We start from the raw sequence: 22,531 nt of genomic DNA, 5'->3' as shown, positions 1-22,531 counted from the left end.
ATAGGCCTTTCTGCTCAGTGTGGGAATCCCTCCTGGCGCTTCTAGAGCTGTGGCTGAGCGGTGAGGGGGCTGCCTCCAGGAGCCCTGCTCTCCCCAGCAGCCCGTCTACACCCACAAAACCAAGACACAGTTACATAGCTGAGCAAAACCTCAAGCTTTCACCCACCCAACTCAGCCCTGGGAGGAAACACCCATCTAGCAAGGAAAGCTCATGCTTGCTGACATCCCTTAACAGAATATCCCCCACTGAAATCAAGGCTCCAAGCAATTAAAAAAAAAAAAAGAAAGTCAAGAAGATCCTGGTCTTCCCAAGCCCTTCTTGGTCTCCAGAGACCTGCTGGATGAAATCTGCACAGCTCCTGTGGGGCGAGGACTGCAGGGGCACATCCCATGGTGGCACCGAGTGACTGGCAGCGAGGACCACCCTGTTTGCCTTCCTTGGCTGGACCTGAGAGCATCTCTCCATTCAATAATCTTTCTGGTAAACCTCAGCCCCACACAACCAAATCTTTGGAAACCACCAAGCTTGTTCCAAATGGCATCCCATGGACATGCACATCACCCTTATTTCAGCAGCCGGCTTTGGGTAGCTGGCAGGACTGACCACTGCTCGCATTCCCAGTCTGATGAACTATTTTTTTTTCCTCCAGAAGGTGGAAGAACATCAGGGCAGGAAGACGCCCTCAGAAGTGCCATGCTATATAAATAGCCCTGTTGGGAATATGACAAAGGTTCTCTTGTGTTGCTGAACAATAGAGTGAATAATATACAGTTACCCACCAAGATTAGCAATAAAGCAACTAACCACACTAAAGATAACAAAAAAAGGGGGGACCTTTTACAAAACCAGCCTGTTTAAACATGGTTTAAAAAAAAAAAATGTTTTCAAAGAGAGTAAAATACATAATTCTTTTCACCACAAAAAGCTTCAAGGCAACTATTCAGGACTGAAACTTTTCACAGTTAACACATGTGCGGTATCTTCATTTCGGTGGAAGTTACATTGTTTGGGATTGCCAAAAAAAACTGCTTAATTTTACAGCACAATACCACAATTGATCCACCAGAAAATGCAAGAGCCTTGGCACCCAGAAAGTATTAAAATTTAGGAAGGAATAAAATATGCTGTAGGTAAATAGTCATGTGGACATTTGGGGGGCCTTTTTGTCTATAAAAGGACTTGTCGTTGGAGTACAGCTAGAACGTGTGGGGTGAGAAAATTTACCCACAAACAAGGCAATAAAAACTGCTAATCATTTTTAAATGATTAAAATGTAATTAGAAACAGAGTTGGCACAAGTTAAGACAATGCAGTTCTTGTGACTGAAGCGAATCAGGGCTAGTCCTGACATTCTCACAGAAGACTGAAGGGACAGAAATTGCCACACTTACTCAGGCAAGCAAAGGTTCCCAGGCTCCCAGCCCAAGATGGGCAGATACCACCATCCACACACCACCAGGCTCAGAGGTTAGCACCTTCCCAGGGTGCTGGTTGACAGGGACAACCTGGCTTCAAGAGTGGGGGAAACACCGCATTGCTCGTCGGGTGATCCCCTCGTTTGGATAGGGCTTCCCAAGAGTGCGCCTCAAGAATCCCAAGTAACAGTAGGAGATCATTCATGGCTCCACAATTTGAGGGTGATGCTGAAGAGGTGCATGGCTGGCATGTGCCACTGTCTGGTGGCTCTGGGGCACGAGAGGAGGGCCCAGATATTCTTTCATGTTCTAGACAATTATTTTTTAAACCTTAGCTTGCCTTTTGCAACTTTTCCCCCAACAGCAGAATCCAAGGCTTCATCTACTATAGTTTTCTGTGCAGAGAATTAAAACATCATGCAAACCCTGATTTTGAGACCTTGTTGCACTACACAAGAAGTGCTTTTAATTCAACTTGCCTTGAAAGCTTTTAGTGCCTTCCTAAGACTTGGAAAAAGTTCCTAAATATTTAGTGCCCTCTCTTCTTTCCCTGAAGGAATTTAAAAATTTCTAGGAGCTTCTCTAAGTCACCCAGAAATCCTCCAGCTCCCGGCAAGGCTCTGTGAAAGTGCAGGTAGAGGTGATTAGTGATGGCTCCTTGCAGCCAGGAGGACAAGGACTTGTCCTTGCTGTCCCTCCGTGACGCCCATTCCCAGGTGGAGCAAGGAGCCATAGTTCAGGCACAACATCATGCTGGCCCACAGAAAAAGCCTGCAAAAATTGCTTTGTTCATCAGGTTGATTGTTTTTAAGATGAGTAGTCCTTGATAATAATGAAGTCGTTTGACATTACACCCCTTTCCAGGTCCTGCACTCCATCTCTGTCTACCCCAGGTTTCCACCACTACTATCACCATCCTCACCATCCCCAGGGCTCATAGCCAAGCCTCATGCCATCCTCATCCCACCTCTTTGCAGGCATCCCTGTTCCCCGGCCACTACTGATCTCAGTTTTTGTTGCTGCCTTTGTCCTCACCCCAACCCTCTGAAGACCTACTGCTCTCCTGCCATCCTCCGTATCTTCCTCTTCCCTTCCCTGCAGTGGAGTATCTCTATCTTGTCCTGCCTGTTCCTGTCACAGGCGCGAGGTGAGGCGAGATGACCTCCTCACCCTGATGTCTGGGACCCCTAAATCCCACTGTCCCCACCCCAGTGTGGCAGCCAGGAGCATCGCTTGCAAAAGGAGCCCTGCTTTGTGTATCTGCATGCTCGGGCTTTCTGCAGGGACAATGAACAATGAGAAATTACAGGGCGGTGGCACGTGGCCAGCACAAATGCGACTTTCCGATCATTTAGCTTCCAGGCTCTAACAAGTCGTTAGCGAGTGGGAGATCTCCATGGGGGAGATGGTGAAGAAGCTCCCAGTGAGGTGGGTTTCATCCTGTAGATGATGTGGCCAGGACAACCTCTGCCCTAAACAAGCTCTTTACCCCGAAGCGTGGAGGTGTGGGAGCTTCTTGCCAAAACAGCTGTAAGATTTTATTTAACGCAGACAAAAACCATATTTTATTCCAACCTCATTCTCAGAAATCACTGAACCATTTTAGCTGAAACTTTCCAAAGAAAGTCAGCCTCAGGCTGACACCCTGCAAAGGACATTTCAGCCAGAACAGTTTAAGTTTGGCAAAGCTGTAAGCCACTGAAGGTTTCATAATGGAAATTGTTGAGGCAATATTAACTATAGATGTCCCTCCCCATGCTGCCTACAATACTAATAAATTCCACTGAGGCTGTGAATTCTCCCCAGCTATTAACATTTTTGCCAACAGTGTAGATTTTTATATTTGACAAAATACAATGAAATCCTTTGAAATAAACAGCCACCTGAAGCAAACCTCAGCCCTACTTTCCTACCACAGCCAGGACTCTCCTATACATTTGAATTCTTTGTCTTATCCGTGCCATAGTTGTACTATACTATAAATACCCAGCTTTGTCACATAAATGCAAAGTTTTATTGTGCAGTTAGCCTTGATAGAAAGCACTGCTGAAAGTTGTTTAGAAATTAAATATCTAAAACAAGCTATTTTAAAATACAGAGCCCTCACTATTTCATGTCTGAAATGAAGAAATTTCATCTTAGGGAGAGCAAGCTGTCTTTCACACCATATGGCTAATGGTAGTGCATAGCAATTAGCTGGGCTGATTAATGGGGAACAGACTCTAATTTTATGCTTATAATTGAGGCTGCATTTGCACCCCTGGTGCAAATTCAGCACATCCCAACTTCCACTTACAACAGGCAAGAAATCAAGAGAAACAGAATGGTGTGGAGAGAGATTTTTTTTTTCCCTTCTAGACCCCTAAAGAGCATCAGATTTGCAATTTAAAAGAGTGTTAGCAGCACAATAGATGACAGATTTGTGCAATAGGGTCAAGCGGCCTGGTAAACAAACAGCACCCTCATACACATGTCGAGGCAGAAAAAATATCTAATATGAGCTGTAAGTAATTTGAATATGTCTCCCCCACCCCGGCAGACACTCAACATTTGCCTACTATGGTCAGATATTTTTTTCTTTGCTACCCCTCCACCTTATGGTTATGAAACACAAAGCAAGGACTCGCAGTAAACAAATACAAGGAGAAGGATGAAGCTCCCAATCCAGTGAATTTTAAGAACAAAGAAAGTGTAAAATGTTTTACTGACAGGAAAGCCTGCACATCTTTCCAAATTCCCAGAACAGAAATAATTTTGTCTCAGTCAAAGTAGATTGGATGGCTGTAAATCTTTGATGCAGGTAGGTAGTCCTCTAGACAAAACTCAGTCCTCTATGTAAAGTTTCAATTTACTTCTTACTCTTTATGTTTCCATAGTATTTGCAAGAAAGTTAATGTATGAAGTAGGTGATTCTAACTCTTGCACGGATGGTGGAGTGGGTGGCAGGCAGATGTAATTCCTACCCCAAAACCTCACCATTTAAGAATCAGGAGGGCGCATCACCCAAGACTAAGAGCAGATTCAGACCCTGACGCTGCAGGCACTTGACCATGTGCTTAATTTTATTCACATGAACAGTCACACTGTTTCGCTGGTCTGCTTACAAGAGAAAAGCAACACATACACTTCAGCCTTATCAGGTCAGGGGCCTCTTTCAATATTTCCATGAATTGTTGCTAGCTAGGTATCTAGTGTGAAAGTGGTGCTAATTGGGCAAATGTATTTTAGGACAATTACGGGTTGTCACCATGACTGAGTTTCCATTTGGAAAGAGAGAAATGGCCGTGAGTTCTCAGCAAAGCAATGCTGCAGCTCCCAACAGCAGCAGAAGTGTGGGCACCTCTTGGAGATACCCATCTGCTCTGGTGGTTCTCAGGCTGTAATGGGTTATCTTTGGTTTCCCGGAAGAAGCCAAATCTACTGAATGAAGCAGCCGAGAAAAGTATGACATGAAAACTAAAATCCCCACCAAATCCTGCAAGGAAGAATTTAGGCTGCCACACAGGGTTTCACCCATGCTGGCAAAACAGGGAGACAGCTCCTTCTTTGCTGGCATCGCTGGGGCGCTGCCTTCAAGCAACATTTAATCAGGGAGGAGCTGGAGGACGAAACATGCAGATCCCCAAGAATGAAAAAAAAAAATTTTTTTAAAGAAATCAACCAACAGAGAAGTTTCCATTTGAATATTTTGTCTAAGGCTCTCCCCCACCAGGAAACCCTCATCCAAGTTTATTCTCTTAGAAGTGGGTACTAGTTTTTACCCTCAAGTTACTCCTTTTTACTAAATGTGTTTTGTAAAAGTTACAACGCATGCAATGGCATTTTTACAGTCTTAAAACAACTGATTGTAACAATGAGCTTATGCAAGAATGCCTTGTCTTCCACCAGGGAATTATTTTCTGCCATCGAATAACATGTAACAAATGATTTTTTCAGACATGCAAAGAAACACCCACTAAATTTAATGAGACTGCAAGGTCAAGCTCTCTTAGGTGTCGGAGGGGTCTGTGAGAAGATGCTGCCTTCTCCACAGTAAAAAGGAAGTAGAAGAGGCTTCACCTATTTCAATCAGCCAGAAACGAGAAGGAAGCAGCTGCAGAAGTACAGTGTTCAGGAGAGAAGATATTTGATTGTCCTGAGTTTAAGTGACTAACCGCAGGCTGACATGTTCAGAGGGAGAGAGCACAGGGCACAACCAAATCTGCACAGGGAAGTTTAAAGATAATCAAGAAGATATATTTTGCATGGAGAAGTATCACCTGCTCTGTTACAGTTGAGCAGGGACCTTGCAGGAGCATCAACTGGGACAAAAAGGCCTCCTGGCTTCAAGTTTTAATATGCATCCAGAAAAAAAATAAAAATAAAAATTGAAAAATTACTATTTTGTCCTCTTACTGAGGAGATTTTGTTGGGAAAAAAATGGGGACAGAGACATTTATTGCTAGAAGACTATAAATGACTGTTAATTTTGGTGAGGAGACCTTTTGTGGGCTACGGTGTCTAAATGAAAACCAGTAGCGTTCTGTTAAGAATAACTCTTTATAAATAATTGAAAACTAGTGTGACGACTGAGACCTTGCTGCTAATTACACACACTGAACTGTGTTATTTGGGGATTGTTTAATGCGAGAAAGATAAATTTAAGTCCAAAAATAGCTGCAGGTTCAACCTAGATTTTGAGAGACAGATTCATCTTCCCATCACTAATTAACTGGAAGCAGGGTATTTCTTACCTGCACATTATTTCATGCGTGAGCAGAACTCGGCACATTTCTGGGTTCTTGTCTTGGCCTTCGTATACTATCGCCTAGAAACAAAAGACATTTTTAGCTGTGGATCGAGTTGAGTCTGGAGAAAAGAAAAACACATCACGGCAACCAAAGGCACAGCCGGAGTTGCAAGCCAAGTCACAGGCTAAAGAGACCGTGTCTCCACCAAACCTGCTCCGAGACATAGAAGTGGAAAACAACAGAAGCTGAGTACAGCTAAATTCCCTCCTCTCCGTTGTACATCTCTCAAGCGGTGTGTAGGATGGGTTTTTTTAGTAGTCAAGACAACCACGATTCTCTTTTCAACTCAGAATAAAATATAAACCTAATAGCATTAAAAGAAAAAATACAACCAAAAAACAGCAAGACTTGGCATACTTTGGGTCCTATTCATTAAAAAAAAAAAGTAAAAAAGACAGAAAAGAGAGAGCTCATGTATTTTTAATTAGAAAAGCTGCACAGCCCAGGCATTTTCCTGGTAGCTCCTAAGAAAGCACGTGGGCCTGATTCTCCCCTTGAACATCATGATCTACTGTTTGCAGAGAGCAACTCTGGACTTAGAGGGATATAAATAAATGAGCGGCAGACCCGGGCAGGGCAGAGAATAACAAACAAACAGAGGATAAACCAGCTTGAGAAATTTGACTCTGAGATAGCACAGGTAGAGTCATTTAAGTTAAAACTGTAGAAAGACTGCATTCGCGTTTCAAGAAGAGTCTATGTTTGCAGTCCTCCCACGAGCACAACTGGCGATGACGGTGAGGGATCGGTGTTACAGGCTAACTAGGTTAGTGCTCACAGCCCAGTCAATACAGGGTTTCCATCTGATCAGGACGGGCATGTTTTCTAACCACCCCTGGTGTTGAGAAACAGCCTTCCAGTAGCAAAACAAGAGCGAAAAGAAGTTGCCCTTGCAAGAGCGCCTTTTGATAACACTGAGGTTCCTAAATGTTTTAGGGTGTCACTCCAGAGCTGGGATCTGTGGTGAGAGCCTCAGCCTCAGAGGGACAACCCCCCACGCATCTGAGCGTCAGCTCTGCCCTTGATTTGTGGTGGGACCTTTTCAGCCTCTAAAATACAGACTCGAAAAGAAGAAATCGGGGATCAAATCCTGCAGATAAATGGCATCTGATATGTGTAACCCTAAAGCTAACAATAAAATAGATATTGAAAATAAAACCCAAAAGTATGCTATATGGATGCAATAGATTTTACGGAATGAGATCACTTTGAAATGAGAGTGTTGAAAACAATGAGAAAAAATAAGTCATCTTAATACATAATGAAGTAAGATCATAAGAATTGCTTTCCCAGTGTTTACAAATATAATCCACCAAGGATAAAAGGTGTTGTACCCGCAAGGTGGGCACAGACCTCAGGACACACAAAACTGAAGAAGCATGAGCTGATTTTTAACACCATAAACAATATCAGGAATGAGGCTGTGTTGCCTTCGCTAGTCTTAATTTTTTCATTTCGGTTATGCCATGTCCATTCCCCCAAAGCCTGACCGCCAGTGGGGTTTTTCTGCCAATAAGAGAAAACAGGCTGACGGTGCCGTTGCAGCTAACGGGTATGGAGTTTCACCTGACTTCTGCCCCCTCATTCCTACCAGTGAAGCACAAACCCCATGAACCCAGCACTCGTACAAAGGGGACACAAAAATGGCTGTAGGACACATGTGAAGCCCATACAGCACAGACACCGGGAAACACCGCTGACCCCAGCTGGGCCTCAACATCTCTGCTCAGTTGCTGGCCCACACCTTGATGTACTTCTACATCAGCGCCCAAGAGAGATACAGATGCTTTGCAAGAAGCCTTGGAAGATAGCAATACAGTCATCCTGTTACATCAGGAGGTGGGACAAATATAGAAGAACCTCATTTCCATGTAGTAAAGGGGAAGATGGGGAGAATCTTTTTCCAGCCAAAACCGGGGACTCAAAGTAACCTGAGGACAACTGATGGGATTGGTCAGCGGGGCCACAGCAAGGACTCCAGAAGACCCTAAATCAGCTTCCAGCAGTGGGAGAGGCTGGGCAAGGGGAAGCTCACAGCGCTTTTTGGACTTAATTCATCAATAATTAAAGAATAATCTGCCTCTGAGAGCGTAGAGCATGGAGGGGTAAAGAGCAGATCTTATCCTGAGGCTTTTGCTGTAGACAAACACCTCTGGTCCACAGTATGATACAGAGGGGAATAGCACCTGAGGGAGAATTGCTGGCCTTGGGTCATTCTTCCTAAACTTTCAAATCTTAACATACATTTAGCCAGTGTGGGTTAGCTTGTTGCCAGTGAAGCCAAGGAAGCACTAGAAATGACAAACCAGAACATAAAATTTGCTTTCTTTTTTCCCCTCCCCTCTCTCTTCCTCATCTCTTCCTGCTGCTATGCTTATTTAACCTCCAGGTACCCGCTTAAATAACTCAACTAAATAGCAATAATGAACGGGCAGAGTCAACACTGCGGTACATAATCACCTTGTCTGTTGTGTTTAGCATCAGTGATCCCTTCTTTGCGTGCATGACATTCTGCTGCCTTTCCCTACATTGAGGGTTTGCTTTTCACTTTATTTGCATTTCATTACCAACGTTTTGCCCATGCACATTCTGTTTTCTCCGCATTAAGTGCGGATATTCCTGCATGCGCTATTCCTGTTAGAATTTCTAGGAATCTCTAGGAAGCAGGAGGAATCGCCGAGCTTATTTCTGAGCAACTCATCCCCAACTCCCATTCCCATGTCCCAATTTACTTGATGGAACGGGTGCGTAAAGCGCCAACTGTTTACTTCCATGAATGGCTGCCCAAGAGCGTTACGGATCCTCGGCTGACTCGCAAACGGCGCTGCTCTGAAGCATTAATTCTACAATTAGTTTCAAGAAGGAAACAGGAACTGCTAAAGTTTCAGATCGTTATAGCTGCCAGAAGTGTTTTTACAGGAAGGTTCTACAACGTTACCGTTGTGAAAATATTGAACTGCAAGAATCAACAAGCTACTCTTTTAACAAAAGTATCTTCTTTTTGTAAAAGTATTATATTTTAAGGTTCAGGCTTTAAAACGGAGCGCATGCAGCAGGATTCTTTGTCGTACTCACATCTTCGCGATTTTGTCGGATAGGGATCACATTAATAACAGATAAAGTGAAAGTTAGAGTGTATAAACTTAGACCACAGCACAGCTAAAAATAAGCCTGCAAATACACATCAGGGTTGCACAACAAAACACCAGCAAAGGAAATGCAAAATTATAGACTTTGGTTTTTTCTTTTCTGTTTACTTTGTGTAGTTTTAACTCTGTGTTATTGCATAAGCATTTCAAAATAGCTTTTCTTCTCCTGAACAACTTAAATATTTCCCCACAAAATTCATCTTCCATTTTGTAAGCCATTACTCACCCAAGTAACCTTTCTACAAGAAGTCCCAGTGAGTAACAATCACCCATGCACAAACCGATTTCAAAATCAGGCACCAAAAAATTAGAACCAAAATATAAGGCTTCCTCATTTCCATTTAATAAAGCCACATAAAAAAGTTAAGTCAAATACAATTCACTGCTTGCCAGCAAATAAAAATCACTAAACTGAGCACATAGCAGTCATTTCTAGATGACAAGTGCATCCAAGAATTTGTCTAAACTTTTCAATGACAGAGTTCATAAAAAAATAAAATAAAAGGGGAAAATATAAAATAAAATACAAGGGGGGGAGGTAATATAAAAGTCAAGGCTACAGTTCTCATTTAATCCACTTTTTCCCTAGTAAAGAGAGCGGGATAAAGCAGTAAAAGGGTCGATGAATAAGTGGGAAAATTAGAGAGACAGATTTTGTCCTTAACTATTCCTGAATAAATCCAGATTTATACTGGTACAACTGAAGGCAGAATCATCTCGTGGTGTCAGTTTGCCAGTCAAGCAATCCCACTTTCTGAACTGGACGAAAAACAATCTTGAAAGCATAAGATCATGGCCATTATATTATTCAGTTATGTCATGGCCTTGATTTTAAAAGAGTAAGAGAAGGAGAGAAATCGCCAACATGCATCTAAATCCACTCGCTTTCAAACTCCTCATCTGTTTCACAAAAACAAACTATCTTTTTTGTTGCAATAAAGGAGAAAGAAAACCTCATTAAAATGAGGGTCTTTTCTAAAACAGAACTAAAACGATCCGGGATGACGTATACAGCCATACACACAGAGAGAAAATAAAATCCTGGCCCCACCGAATTCAATAGGAGCTTTGCAATTGACTTCAGATGGGCCAGAATTTCACCCAGAGAGGATTAGGCTTGTATCCGCTATATATCTACACAGAAAATACTGTGAATTACATTTCTTTGGCTTCGAATACTTAACCCTTAATCACCCAACATTTTACCACTTCCCCAAACAAAATTTTGACTCATCCCAGTGAGGTTTATCCCAGACAAGTAGCACAGAGCTGGGTCCCAGGGAGAGGACGGGTAGTTCTTGCTGTTCTCTCAAAGCACAATTCAGTAGCATCTAATTATTTTATCCAGTCTTCCCCTGCCTTTGATACACAGCCTGCTTATCGACATATTCACACAAATTAAATAAATTTATCTCTCCTAATATGTTCATTTTTAATGGTTTTCAAACATTCACATGGAAACAGCTCTAGCGTAAATATCCCAGAACAAATGGCTGTATATTATACAGGAGGGAGCAGTTGGGCTGCCAGACTGGGAATGCACCAGGCCATCTGGCTCAGGCAGTCTCTCCAAAATCCTCAGCTTTGTTTTCACCCTCAGACTCCAAACAACACATTTTCCACTGTGATGAGTTTACATTTTCCCAAACACAGGTCCTGATCATGCATGCAAATTCCAAACTTCTCCATTCCTCTCTGTACAAGAAAATTAAAATCACCTGTGCTTCTGACATCTCACCAAAGGCACAAGAAAGCTGCTAAAATCTGGCGCAATGTAAACTTTCCCCGTCACAGGGGTTAGGTTTTGTTTTATGTTTGTGTGAAATTTCTCCGAGTCTGCTGAGGCTCCTCTGAACTTATTGATAACATTTTTTTTCCCCGGTGTGTGTAGCTGCCAGAGAAGGACCGTGCTATGCACAGAATAGAGAGCTGATCAAATATCTGCAGAAATCAGAGAATGATAGAGAAGTCAACAGAAAAACCATTTGCATCCAGAATTAAAGTACTGGAAAAAAATCAAAATATAAACAGTCTAAGTCTGAAGGAAGGATTTTTGCCTCATGAGGACTCTCAGCAATAGACAATAGCTATCGTGCAAAACTTATGATTTTAAAGATGCCTGAGCCATATTAGCATCCGTTATATCTTATGGATGAGAACGGCTGGAGAAGAAATGGGTGGGGGAAAAAGTATTTTAGATTTATTTCCTCCATCTTTCCTAATAGTGAAATACCTCAACTTTATGAAAATACAGCTGAAGAAATAGAAGGCATCTCTTCTCCGTAAATGTATTAAAATCCTTAGCCTTGCCTAAAAACTCCGGTTTTATTAGAGCAGATGTATTTCATGTTTCGCAGGCAATTTCAAAATGCATCATTGTTGGATCCAGACCTACTGCGGTAGGAGCTGCTGCTTTACGGAAAGCAACAGCTATAAAGTTTGGGATCCTACAGGGTTTTGAACACTTTAGGAATGTGATCCTGACATAAAACGAGGTGCCAAGATAACATAAAAGAAAATTTAATTAAGCCAGTGTTGACGCCGAATGGTGTTACCCTAACTGAAAAGAACTTCCCCGCAACGTTAACGATTTGTGCACAGTATTTACAATTTTTAAATGACAGAGGCACATTTTAGAAACATAGCGAGACCCCTCAAAGGCATATAATTCAAATCTTTGCTAGCACTTCTCTGGGGCCACTGCCAAAGGCCAAGCGCGCTATCCTGAATATAACTCAAAATGATGCACTTGGAGACCAGTCCTGCCCGAGTTTCCCATTCAGAAGTCCCACAGCCCAGGCTGCCAAGGAGTGCGCGTGCAATGAAAGCTCACGGTTTGGGGCAGCGCATGCATAGTTCATGCATAGATCCGCACCCCAGATCTGCCCTGGGATGTAGTCAGCAACAAAACCCACGGTTACTTCAGTAACGCCACTCTCCAGCCCCACTTCCCATATTGCATCACAGCTGATAAAGAACACACGCATCAGGACGCGTAGATCCCCTTAGTCCGCCTACGACAGGACTCTTGCTACTAGTTTCTCTAGTTGGGCACAGCCACACAAACAAATCCTTGACTTATCCACATCAAGAACTCCATAGGAGCAGAAGCACCTACTGCATTCCACGCAGAGCTTCCAGCATAGCGAAGCCCTGGCTGCCTACCTGCTGATTTAATGCCTGCTTCTACCGGGACATGTATGTCACATCTACGAGTAGCAAATCTGTATACAGAGATCTAGGACTGATTCGCAGAATGGATTTTATTTTATCTTACCTAACTTAATAACTTCCAGCAGTACAAAACCTTGCGATCTATAACCGTGAGACAAAGACAACACATTTCAATCTGATTTGTCCATACTTAATATAAAAAAAAAAAATTCAACGTAAGGAAAGAGCCACAGATACTTTCCTGTGCGATCTGAGGAACGTAACTCGGTGAAGCTTTGCTTCTGTGGGATTTTTAATTTGCCACCAGAAGCCTCAGAGTAGCTGTAATTTCAGTCTGGGAATTCACGATTATTGAGTGCTTGAACATGCGTGTGTGTGTGTGTGTCTTGAGAAGATCCTTGCCAGCTGAAACATGCACACTTCTGCAACAGTTTCATTTAAAAGTAATCATTTCATTATCCAATTTGTTCTGAGCGTTATGTATTAAAATACTACACCTTCAAGTAGACTGACAATATATATTTAACTTTCATTAAAAATTAAAGAATTTTCAGACAGTCTTTGCAATATTTAATTACAGTTTGATGATTTGAAAGTTACTTGAGAATCTCCTATATAATTCACTGTCGTAAAATATAAATGTTATATTCAACATTTGGGTGAGGTTCTGTCATGTGTCATACTTCGCTTCCTAATAAGCTTTCAGTAACCGAAGTGATCACAAATCTGAGATAATTTCACTTTTTAAAACAAGAAAGAATTAATAAAGAGGAGGAAGGATTTAGCCCTCGATCCCCAAAAAAAGTCAGAGCAGCACATGCCACAGTTTTAACTAGACAATGCCCTATTTTTCACTAGCAATTACAGCCATGCCTAAAGAAATTATATTCATGAAATTAATACGTAAGCAAACATGTTTGCATCTAAAATAGCCTTTCGCTCCCCTTTTTCTAGTCTAAGTTCAGAGAGCTTTTGTTGTAAACTCTGAATTCTCTCCTCCATTGCACTTCCCCCAAAATCTGTAATTTGCACTGACTTTGGTTTTGTAAGATTTCCTGAAATCAGACAGATACTTTTTTCCCCTTCATCGTGAATGTGCTTTAAAGCTACACGGTAGGTTTTACAAATAAACTGTATCTCCGGGTTTTTTTTCCCCTTTCTCTCCAAAGACACTCTGATGACTTGATAATAATGAGGGACCAAGAGGTCAAACAGTGCCTTAGGATGAACTCTTCATATGCAAGATGCCTTTGTTAAGAAAATTATTTTGAATCCGCTGCTCTACATGAGTACAGGGCTCTGTTTTCAGCAGGATTATGAACAGAGGCTTTTGCATTTCCGTAATGATAGGAAAGCTATTTAAAGATAATATTTATTGACAGTCTTTCTCATACGGTCTGCAGTGAAATACAGAAGCTCCAAAAGGACTGAAAAGAGTTCACATATCAGGAAGACTTTTTTACTTTTAAGAAAAACTAACCAATTTGTGCCTGAACAACAAGAATAACCGCAAATGCTTTCCAAGATTTGTTATGGAAGAAGGATATGTTGCTCCTGTTTTAATTCCTGCAGAGAATGGGCTCTCTCTGGAAGTGTATGGTTTAACAGTTTAGATGCGTAGGGGATTGTCCAGTAAAATTCATACAAGTTCCTTTTTTCTTTTCCTTTTTTTTTTCTATTGAAAGACAGTCTTCAATAGCAGGAAAAGATGTTTTGGGACCATCAAAGACAGTTTTCTAAAACAAATTCAGCCCTTAGAGCTTTATGTTTTGCTGTAGAAAAGAAACCCAAATACAAGCCAAGAGTTTTTTCCCCTACATACAGGAACTGACTTTTCCTATCCGTACCAAAAAAAAAAAAGCTTTATGTTTTTCCTAAAAAATATTTAAGAATTGTTTTTAACAAGTGAAACAGATTAGGAGGGGAAAATATATCTTGAGTATAAAAAGGCTTAAAAGCGATCCTAACTATTTAAAAGAAACGTATTATAAGGGCAGAATATTCTGACAAGCAGAAGAAAAAACTAGAGTAAGAATTATTGTAAAGAAAAAAAAGGAGAATCGATCTATTCAAGTAGTTTCTTCGTAAAAATACTGGTTTCATACAGGAAAGTATTTTTTACAGGTAGGCACACACATTATGACTCTGGGGAGCTAAAGAAAAAGCCTAAAATTAGGGATGAGGCAGTGGCAGAGGCTGCTGCTCTGCACCTCAGCTCCAGCACCGCGCTCGCCGCGTCCCGGGCTGTCCCCGCACACAGACGCGCCCCGGTTCGATCGACCCTCCGTTAGCCACGGCCCCGCAAAGAAAGGAAGGACAAACGGCCTCCGCGCCGGGGCAGCGGCTGGTGCTGGCGGCGTTTGGTAGGGCTGAGGGAGGCCGGAGGTTAAGGCTTATTAATTAAGCGGCCAACCCATCCCGGACTGGGATCGCCGGCGTCTGCCGCAGCTCCCAAGCCCAGCGGGGCAGGGTCCGGCGGGGGCGCCTCAGTCCGTCCCCGCCGCTCAGCCCCGAGCCCGGCCGTGCCCCGCGGGAGGCGGCAGTCCGTTCCCCGCCGGGACCGAGTCTTTTCGCTTCGCGGCGGGGGCGGGTTTCGCCTCCCGGGGCCGCCCCGACGGCTGCCACCCCTCCTCCAGCACACACGCATCCCTCCTCCGCCGCAGTCCCGCAGCGCTTACCTGTTTGGTCATGGAGTCGATAAGTCGGACGTAGAAATCCTGTTCCGTCCTGATCCCTGAAACAAGGAGAGGTGTGAGGAGCGGGGCCGGGCGGCGGCAGCGCCCCGGGGGTCGCCCTGGGGCTGCGGGCCGCCTGCATCCCAGCCGGGATGCGCTCAGGGATGCGCGGAGCGGAGCCCAAAGAGCGGCTCCGCGGCCTCTGGAGCGCTTTGCAGCCGGGAAAGCGGCGGGAGAGCAGCCGGTGGGAGGTGGTGGGGCTGACACCGGGGTCTCCCAGCCCTTACCATTGCTGTAGAGCAGCTGGAGACGGTAGTGGATCCCGTTGTTGGTCTTTTCGCTGTTGGCTTCCTGAAGTTAAAGAGGACGCAGGAAGCCGGAGAAAAAAAGAAAATGATATCACATGAAACTTCTCCATCACTCGCACTCCGGGAGATCCCGGGGCTGGACGGGGCAGCTCTCGGCCGCTCCCCTGCCCCAGAAACAACGAGGGATCAGGGGAGATCCCCTCCCAGGCTGCCCTCCGGGCCGAGGGACAGTGGGGAGCCCGGGAGGCGGCGGTGGCTCCCGGGACGAGCCGGGGAGCAGAGCTGGGAATGCCCGTGGAGAGGGTGCTGGGTTACTCACCTTCTCCTTCTCCACGAAGCCCACGAAGGCGGTGCGCTCGATCTCCACGGGCTGCCCCTGCCGGTCGTACAGAGCCAGGACGAAGTGGAAAAAGTTGGACTTCCTCAGGTTGGAAGGAGGCTGCTTCTCGAAGTGAGCCCGGGCCAGACCCACTCCGCTGGGACCAGAGAGACGCGGGTTAGCGGCAGCCCCGACGGCTCCCAGACCCCCCCCAGCCCTCTCCCGGGACCCGGCTGGGCTCCCCCGGGGCTCAGCATCCTCTCGAGTCGCCCCGGGCGGCCACGTCGAAGCCCTGCGGGGCCTGGAGCAAAGCGCAGCCCTGACCCCTTCCCACCCCGCGGCGAGCCCCGAACAGCCCTCCCGGTACCCCCCACCCCTCCCGGGGCCGTGCCCGCCCGCAGCCGGCCCCGCAGGGCTCAGCCCCGCCGGCGCGTTGCCCCGCCGAGCGGCATCGGTCCTGCCACTCCTCAAACTCGGCTGGAAGCTGTCACCCCAGCGCCCATGTGCCTTATCTTTGAGTCCGGAGAGCCTTCCCTCTCCTGGACGGAGTGGGGGGTAAACACCGTCGACGGCAGCCCGGGAGACAACTTGAAATATTTCAGGGTTGTCCCTGCAGAACTTTCCCTTCCTTAGAGGGCTCCAAAGGGAGGGGTGTGGGGCGAGGTGGGAGACACCGGGAGATGTCAGCATTAAACTTCTTAGCTGACGCCGGCTCCAGGGCTCAGGCTGCGAATCCGGCATCAGTTGTTTTGGTTCGGTTTTTTTTTTGGTTGTGGGTTTGTTTTCTTCTTTTTACAAGTGGAAGAGGATGGGGAGAAGGAGAAATAAGAGAGAAAGCGAGGCTGGGAGCAGCTTCGCCAAATCCACCTTCTATTTGAAGGGATTTCTTTTAAAAAAAATCTAAGATAAGTGGCAGCGATTTTACAAAGGGGCTTCGAATTAAATTTCTCCTCGAGAAAGCTTAGCAAAACTCCCTGCTTATCGGAGGAGAAGAAGAGACGCTCTTGATCTCGACGAAGATAAGAAAACGAGGTAGAGAAATATATTTTGGATACATCCGTGCGCAACTCGCTGCTTATCGGAGAAGGGAAGTGTCATTTGGAGATCTTAAGGCTAAGACATAGTTTTGAGAAGTTCGTGAGAAGAGAAGGGGCTAAAGGGATTAAATACCTATTCCTACCTAATGAACTTGCCGCTTCCTTTTTTATTATTGTTATTATTGTTGTTATTATTGTTGTTGTTATTATTATTGTTGTTATTATTGTTATCATTATTATTATTATTATTATTATTTTAAAAAATCCTACGGGGCACGAATAAGAGGGATAAATATCTTAACTGGCGACATCTACATGAAAGTCACTGCTGTTAGCAGAGCTCCAAAACCGGGTTTTTGCCGGTGCGGGGGAAGGCGCTGCCCGCGGGCGCCCCGGGGCGCGGAGCCTGCCTACCTCTGAGCGGCCGTGCTGGCGTCCAGGACGCCGGCTCCCTGCATCCATGTCCGCACCGCGTTCATCCCCGCGCCGAGGGGCTCTTCCTTCATGCTGCTCCCACTCCGCTGGATGCTTTCCTGAATCCCAAACATGAATCAGAAACAACAGCGCAAAATCTTCCTTCTTCGGTTCAAAAAAAAAAAAAAAAAAAAAAAAAAAAAGTGATAAAATCGCCAGGCGGACTGTTATATGCGGGTTATTTCTCTCTTTTTCTCTTTTTCTCTCTCTCTGCAGCTGATCTCTGGAATCAAAGCAAGTCCGAGAAAGCAAACACAGGCACGCACATTTAAAAAAAAAAAAAAAAAAAAAAATCCAAAGGCAATCAGAGCCCGGTTTTGTCGCTGCTGTTGGCTGCGTGGGCCGTTTTTTGGGGTGCTCGGAGGGGCTGGCGGGGTGCTGGGGGCTGGTCGCAGCGCTCGCAAGCCGGAGGAGTACTTGAAGTCCCTTTTGTATGCAGGCACCCCTCGGATGGCAGCAAGCAAAAGAAAAAAAATCTCAGATGGCAGTTTAAGAAACAATAGGAGGAACGGGAGCTGCGGCAGGCTCTGCTACATCAAGTGTCATTTTCCAGTGACAAGAGAGGCAAGTTTCCCCCCCCCTTTTCCCCTCTCTCTTTTCTTTCTTTCTTTTCTCCCTCTTTCTTCTCTCCCAGCCGAAGCGCTCTCTCCTCCCTCCTTCAGCCGCGCAGGAAGCGAGTTGCCGGAGCCGGGCGCACGCCGGGAAGGGAGCGAGAGGGGCGCACCCGCGGCGGGGACGGACAGACCGACGGCCGGAGGGAGACCCTGGGGCTCCCGGTGCCCGCGCCCCCTCCCTCTCCCGCAGCGCCGGGGCGGACTCGCCGTCTCTCCCTATGGGAGCCACTTTGACTGTCCCCGCCGCCGAACACGAGCCCCGCAGCCCCGGCGGGCGGGGGGCGGGGCCCCGGTGAGGCCACGCCCCCTTTATTTGCATCGCGTCACCGCTCCCCCCCCTCCGCGCCCCCGCCGCCAATGGCCGCGCGCGAGGCGCCGCTGCGGGGGCGTGGTCACGCCCCGTTCATTAGCATAGCCCCGCCCACGCGCCCCGGCCGGCGCGGGGGAAAGTTGCCCCGAAGCCCCCACGGGAACGGGGAGGGGGGGGCATTAACGTTAACGCGATCGCGCCTTTGTTCATCAGCGAGGCGGCGGCGACAACCGGGATGGGGGGCACGGACACCCCCGGCAGGGGCAGCCGGCGCTTCTCCCCTCTCTCTCCCCCACAGCCGGCGGGGACAAGCGGCAGAGCTAATTGCCAGGGCAGCCCCGGCGGGTCCCAGCCGCTCCGCTCCGCCAGCGCCGGGCTGCCGACCCCGAGAGCGGCTGCCCGAAGCCGGGGAGCCCCCCTACCCGAGCCCGGCAGCCCCAGGATGGAGATGCCGCTCGCAGAGGCGTGAAACCCAGCGCAATCCCGCTGGAAACGCGCGTGAGGTCAGACCCGGCCCGGGTCCCGCCACCTTCGACCCTGCGGATCCCCAAATCCCTGCCGAACCCCCAGCGCCCGCCCCGCTCCCGTGCGGCGATGCGCTGCTTTGCGGCAAGAAACACCGTTTCAGAACAGGACGGTTCACGGAGAAAGTACGGGTTTTTGTTTCTAGTAAGTCTGGGTTGTTTTTTCCTAGAGAAAATAATAATAATAATCAAACCAATTCCTGCCCTCGCTAGACAAGCACCGAGCTGGCGGAGCGGGGGCAGTGCCCGCAGCTCTCCCGCATCGATCCCCGTCCTTCCCCCCGCCTCGTCCAGATGCTCCCCTGCGCCCCAGGTCTGGCCACGGGGTTTTGCTGCGCGGGTGGTGCCTCCTTCTCCAAATACAGGCTTGCAAACCTATAGCATATATAATAAAACAAAACCCGGTGCATCCCGGCAAGCTGGGCTACTCGCCCTCCCCAGGGCAAAAGGAGTCTCGAGGGGGACCCCTCGACGCCGCTTTGGGGACGGTAACCTCTGAAGTGTTGTCTGCTGTATCTCTGAATTGCCCCCCTGCCCCTCCATCCCCTCTCGAGGTGCAGAAGATGCTGTCCCGGCAGAGCCCGGGCAAGAGGCTGCTCCCGCGACTCCTGTCCGCCCTTCCAAGGGCTGCGCAGACCCCGCGGAAGGCAGCGGAGCCCGCCGGGCCGGGACGAGCCCTAAATGTCCCCTCCGGAGCACTGCTAAGGGCACCGACCTGGCCTGGAGAGCGAACAGCCCGGGGACAACACGCTATAAGCACGGGTTTATGCTCCGTGGGCGCCCTAAGGCGGTTTGACAACTCCTTAGGACTCTCTTGCAGGCACCTGCACATCACTGCAAGGGCCACCTGAGCTCGCAGCTAAACCTCGGCCAGAGAGCTCTGTCTCCGATGCAGGCACACAGGCTGCTGCCAGCACCTCGGTGGCAACGAGACACTCTGCCTGATCCTTGGCTCCAGGGGACTCCACACACAAAACATCCACATCCGAAGTACGCTGCATTCTCACATAGGAACCGTCACAGACAGCAAGTTTTCATATTCCCCGCAGATGATATGTAACTCTTTGCATAATTCTACTGTGTCATATCTCAGGTATGCGTGGAAGAACGCAGACATACAGCCATACAGGAATATTTACGCCATAGGTATTGCATAGCAGCAGTTTGGCCCCTGCAGTGCTCCAGCTTACTAGTCTTCCTCAGGCTGCTGCTGTATCGCTTGTATCATATCCAGCCTAAATGCCTCCATGGTGAGATATATTTTGCAATTAAAAGCTATTTGCACCTGCACTGATTGCTCCTTTCCCAGGGCAGGGATTTGCCTAGGGAGGAATAATGCATTTGAATCAATATACTGAGCAGTTGGCAGATTTTGCCCTTCAAATCTGTTCAGGGGATCAGGGGACCGTTTCCATGCCTTTTCCCGGATGCTGAAAGGAACAGCATCCCAGCAGCAGTCTGAGGGCACCTCCACCGGGCAGGGACAGCCAGTCACCACAATAGAAGTGACAAATCCTCCACTACTTGCCTCCTTGTACACACAGACACGCACCTGAGTCCAGACAAGCTCCTGGAGGCCAGGAGGAGACACCCCACCTGGGGCTGAGGGCCACGGGAGATGCCCTACCTGGGGCTCACTGGTAGTCTCAAAGCCACTAATAGCTGCAAGGACGAAAGAGTTAAACACTGGCTCGACCCCCACAGGAGTGTGAAAGAAAAGCAGAGCTGAAACAAGGAGGGGGTGAGAAAGTCAGGACTTGGAGGGGGGGTGCTAGCGGGAAGAGCTTGCAGCAGGCAAGATTTCTATGCTCCATCTGCCCTGCAGAGGCCAACCGTATCGTGCTGGGGCATTTATTTTAAAGAAGTCCCAGTTGCCTTTAGCTCTCACTTTCTCCCCACCACCTGGGTCTGGTCTCTGGACCAACGCCATCGCACTCCACCGACTGCAGCAAAGCCGCTCCGCTGTCAAGCCAGTTATGAGGCCGGAGAGTATTGATGTGGAAGCTGGGTTTGTCCTTCCCTTAGACATGGCAAACCAAGCTGGAGGACACTCCACTGCCACGGGGGAGCCCTCAGCGGGCTGGCTGGGGCCGAGCGCTTAACTGTTTTGCTGCAGAAGGAAACGCAGGCACATTGCAGCCAGGCTTCCTTGCAAGCTCAAGTTAAACGCTCTCAACATACAGTGCGGAATAAAACACACACAGTCTTGCAGGCTGCGATTTGCTCCCAGGGGTGGGTAAGTGCTTCGCTCCCAAAGGAAGCGAGAGCCGCACGGTTGAGCTGTGAATTTTACCTCAGCAACACAAACCCATAGGCTGGATCTCTTCAGCGCAGGCAAGCGCAGCTTAGAGATAGGACCAGAACACGGTCTCTGGTAATGATGGACAGCAGGGATGGGACAACGCTGGGATCCAAATGCCAGTGGAAGAGAAAGGTCTGGTCCTGGCTTACTCATCCTGCGTAGGAGAAAGCAGGGCTCCTGGGGAACAACTGGGATTGAGGCCTCTGAACAAGGGGGTCATGGAAGGAGGCTTCACTCTGGAAGACAAGCCCTGTGAGGCTGGAGACAGAGGTGCTGGAGAGAAGGAGTGTCCCACACAGGGAAGGGCCTCTCCCCTGCTCTGACATGGCTTCCAAGTGGGCCCAAGGCCCCTCTTGCCTCTGACCTGGAGTTTATCCAGGACAACTCCCTCCTCCTGCCTCCAGTCCCTGCTCCCTCTGCCCCAGAGCTCTCAGCACAGGGGAGACAGTCAGGCCCCACTTTCCCCAGGTGGCTGGAAATGGGGAATTTTGGAGAGGAAAGCCTTCTGCTGCTTTTGCCCTGACATTTGCAGCTCGATGAGGCACCCCCTAAAGGGATCTTCTTGCCCTTGTCTGGAGAAGGCAGGGGAACAATGGACCCATGCAGATGGGGGAAAGGGAAACGCAGCCTCTCTTCTCTATGTGGGACTGAAAGGAGAGCACAGGGTCTGAGCACATACCTGCACTTTCTGCTGGTGCAGAGGTGGAAGGTGTTCGCAGGTTTGGGAACAGTTCACTCGCATCCTCCCCAGCAAAGACGCTTTTCATGAGTATTTTCCTTACAGCCAACTGGCTCTGTTTCGATCCAAAGACTTTCCATCCACAGATAAATCCAGTGTCTGCCCTGGCAGGTGATGACAGTGTTCAGCTACTTGGGGTGTTTTATTCCCACTATCTGACTTGCTCCTGGGGAGAAAGAGGAGGAAAAGACTTAGGGGACTGAGAGTGTTTAAGGGGCAGGTGGACAAGGTGCTGAGGGGCATGGTTTAGGGAGTGTTAGGAATGGTTGGACTCGATGGCCCAGTGGGTGCCTTCCAATCTCGTGATTCTATGATGCTCTGCCTGCCCTGTTCAGAAGGAAGGAGCGTCTGGGACCAGACAGAGGGTCTGTCCATAGCACAGTGATGACAGGACCCCACTTTTAACCACGAAGAACCAGTAGCAGGTGACCTAAATAGGAAGTTTTCACCCAGGAGATTTCCTCCTGGTGCCTGCTGTGCCCTGTGGGGACTGGAGCGCGTTGCCCCCAGCCGGGATGGGGCAGCGGGGCTCTCCCCGGGGCAGGGGGAGGCTGCTGGCCCCGGGGCAGGGCTGGAAGCAGCAGGACAGAGGGAAGCATCGTCCCGCCTGGTCTGCAAAGGGGGCGAAGGACAAGGGGATGAACCTCACCGTGCCTGGAGGCAGGGCAGGGGGGCTGCCGGGCGGCGGGGGGAGCCCGGT

General features: G+C 47.8%; 2 protein-coding genes across 9 annotated transcripts in view; one reads left to right on the top strand and one right to left on the bottom strand.

The window, feature by feature from the left end:
- The window catches only part of EBF1 (EBF transcription factor 1), a 279,938-nt gene extending 262,320 nt beyond the window's left edge, over positions 1-17,618 (bottom strand). For 2 of the 8 annotated variants that reach the window (XM_054079476.1, XM_054079477.1), the window contains exons 1-5: positions 17,283-17,618; positions 15,832-15,988; positions 15,492-15,555; positions 15,208-15,263; positions 6,150-6,223 (exon numbers count right to left, since the gene is read on the bottom strand). In XM_054079476.1, coding sequence (XP_053935451.1) covers positions 6,150-6,223; positions 15,208-15,263; positions 15,492-15,555; positions 15,832-15,988; positions 17,283-17,416 — 485 coding nt within the window. In that variant the 5' untranslated portion in view covers positions 17,417-17,618. The remainder of the gene's footprint in view (positions 1-6,149; positions 6,224-15,207; positions 15,264-15,491; positions 15,556-15,831; positions 15,989-17,282) is intronic. The other 6 variants (XM_054079473.1, XM_054079474.1, XM_054079480.1 and 3 more) reach the window with 3 other exon arrangements.
- On the top strand, positions 16,261-20,024 carry LOC128853591 (basic proline-rich protein-like). Its single transcript, XM_054079482.1, has 4 exons — positions 16,261-16,863; positions 17,782-18,935; positions 19,611-19,780; positions 19,884-20,024. The coding sequence occupies exons 2-3, from the start codon at positions 18,314-18,316 to the stop codon at positions 19,733-19,735; spliced, it is 747 nt and encodes a 248-aa protein (XP_053935457.1). The 5' UTR covers positions 16,261-16,863; positions 17,782-18,313; the 3' UTR covers positions 19,736-19,780; positions 19,884-20,024.
- The last annotated feature ends 2,507 nt before the right edge of the window (positions 20,025-22,531 follow it).

This window comes from Cuculus canorus, chromosome 14 (assembly GCF_017976375.1).
Source record: "Cuculus canorus isolate bCucCan1 chromosome 14, bCucCan1.pri, whole genome shotgun sequence".
NCBI classification, from domain to species: Eukaryota; Metazoa; Chordata; class Aves; order Cuculiformes; family Cuculidae; genus Cuculus; species Cuculus canorus.
This window is presented reverse-complemented; position numbering and strand designations above follow the sequence as displayed.

Bases quoted from the DNA above. Each gene is read 5' to 3' on its own strand.
- LOC128853591 (XM_054079482.1), top strand. From the start codon at position 18,314: ATGGCCGCGCGCGAGGCGCCGCTGCGGGGGCGTGGTCACGCCCCGTTC. The intron at 18,936-19,610 runs GTAAGTCTGGGT...ACTCTCTTGCAG, and splicing joins AGTACGGGTTTTTGTTTCTA to GCACCTGCACATCACTGCAA.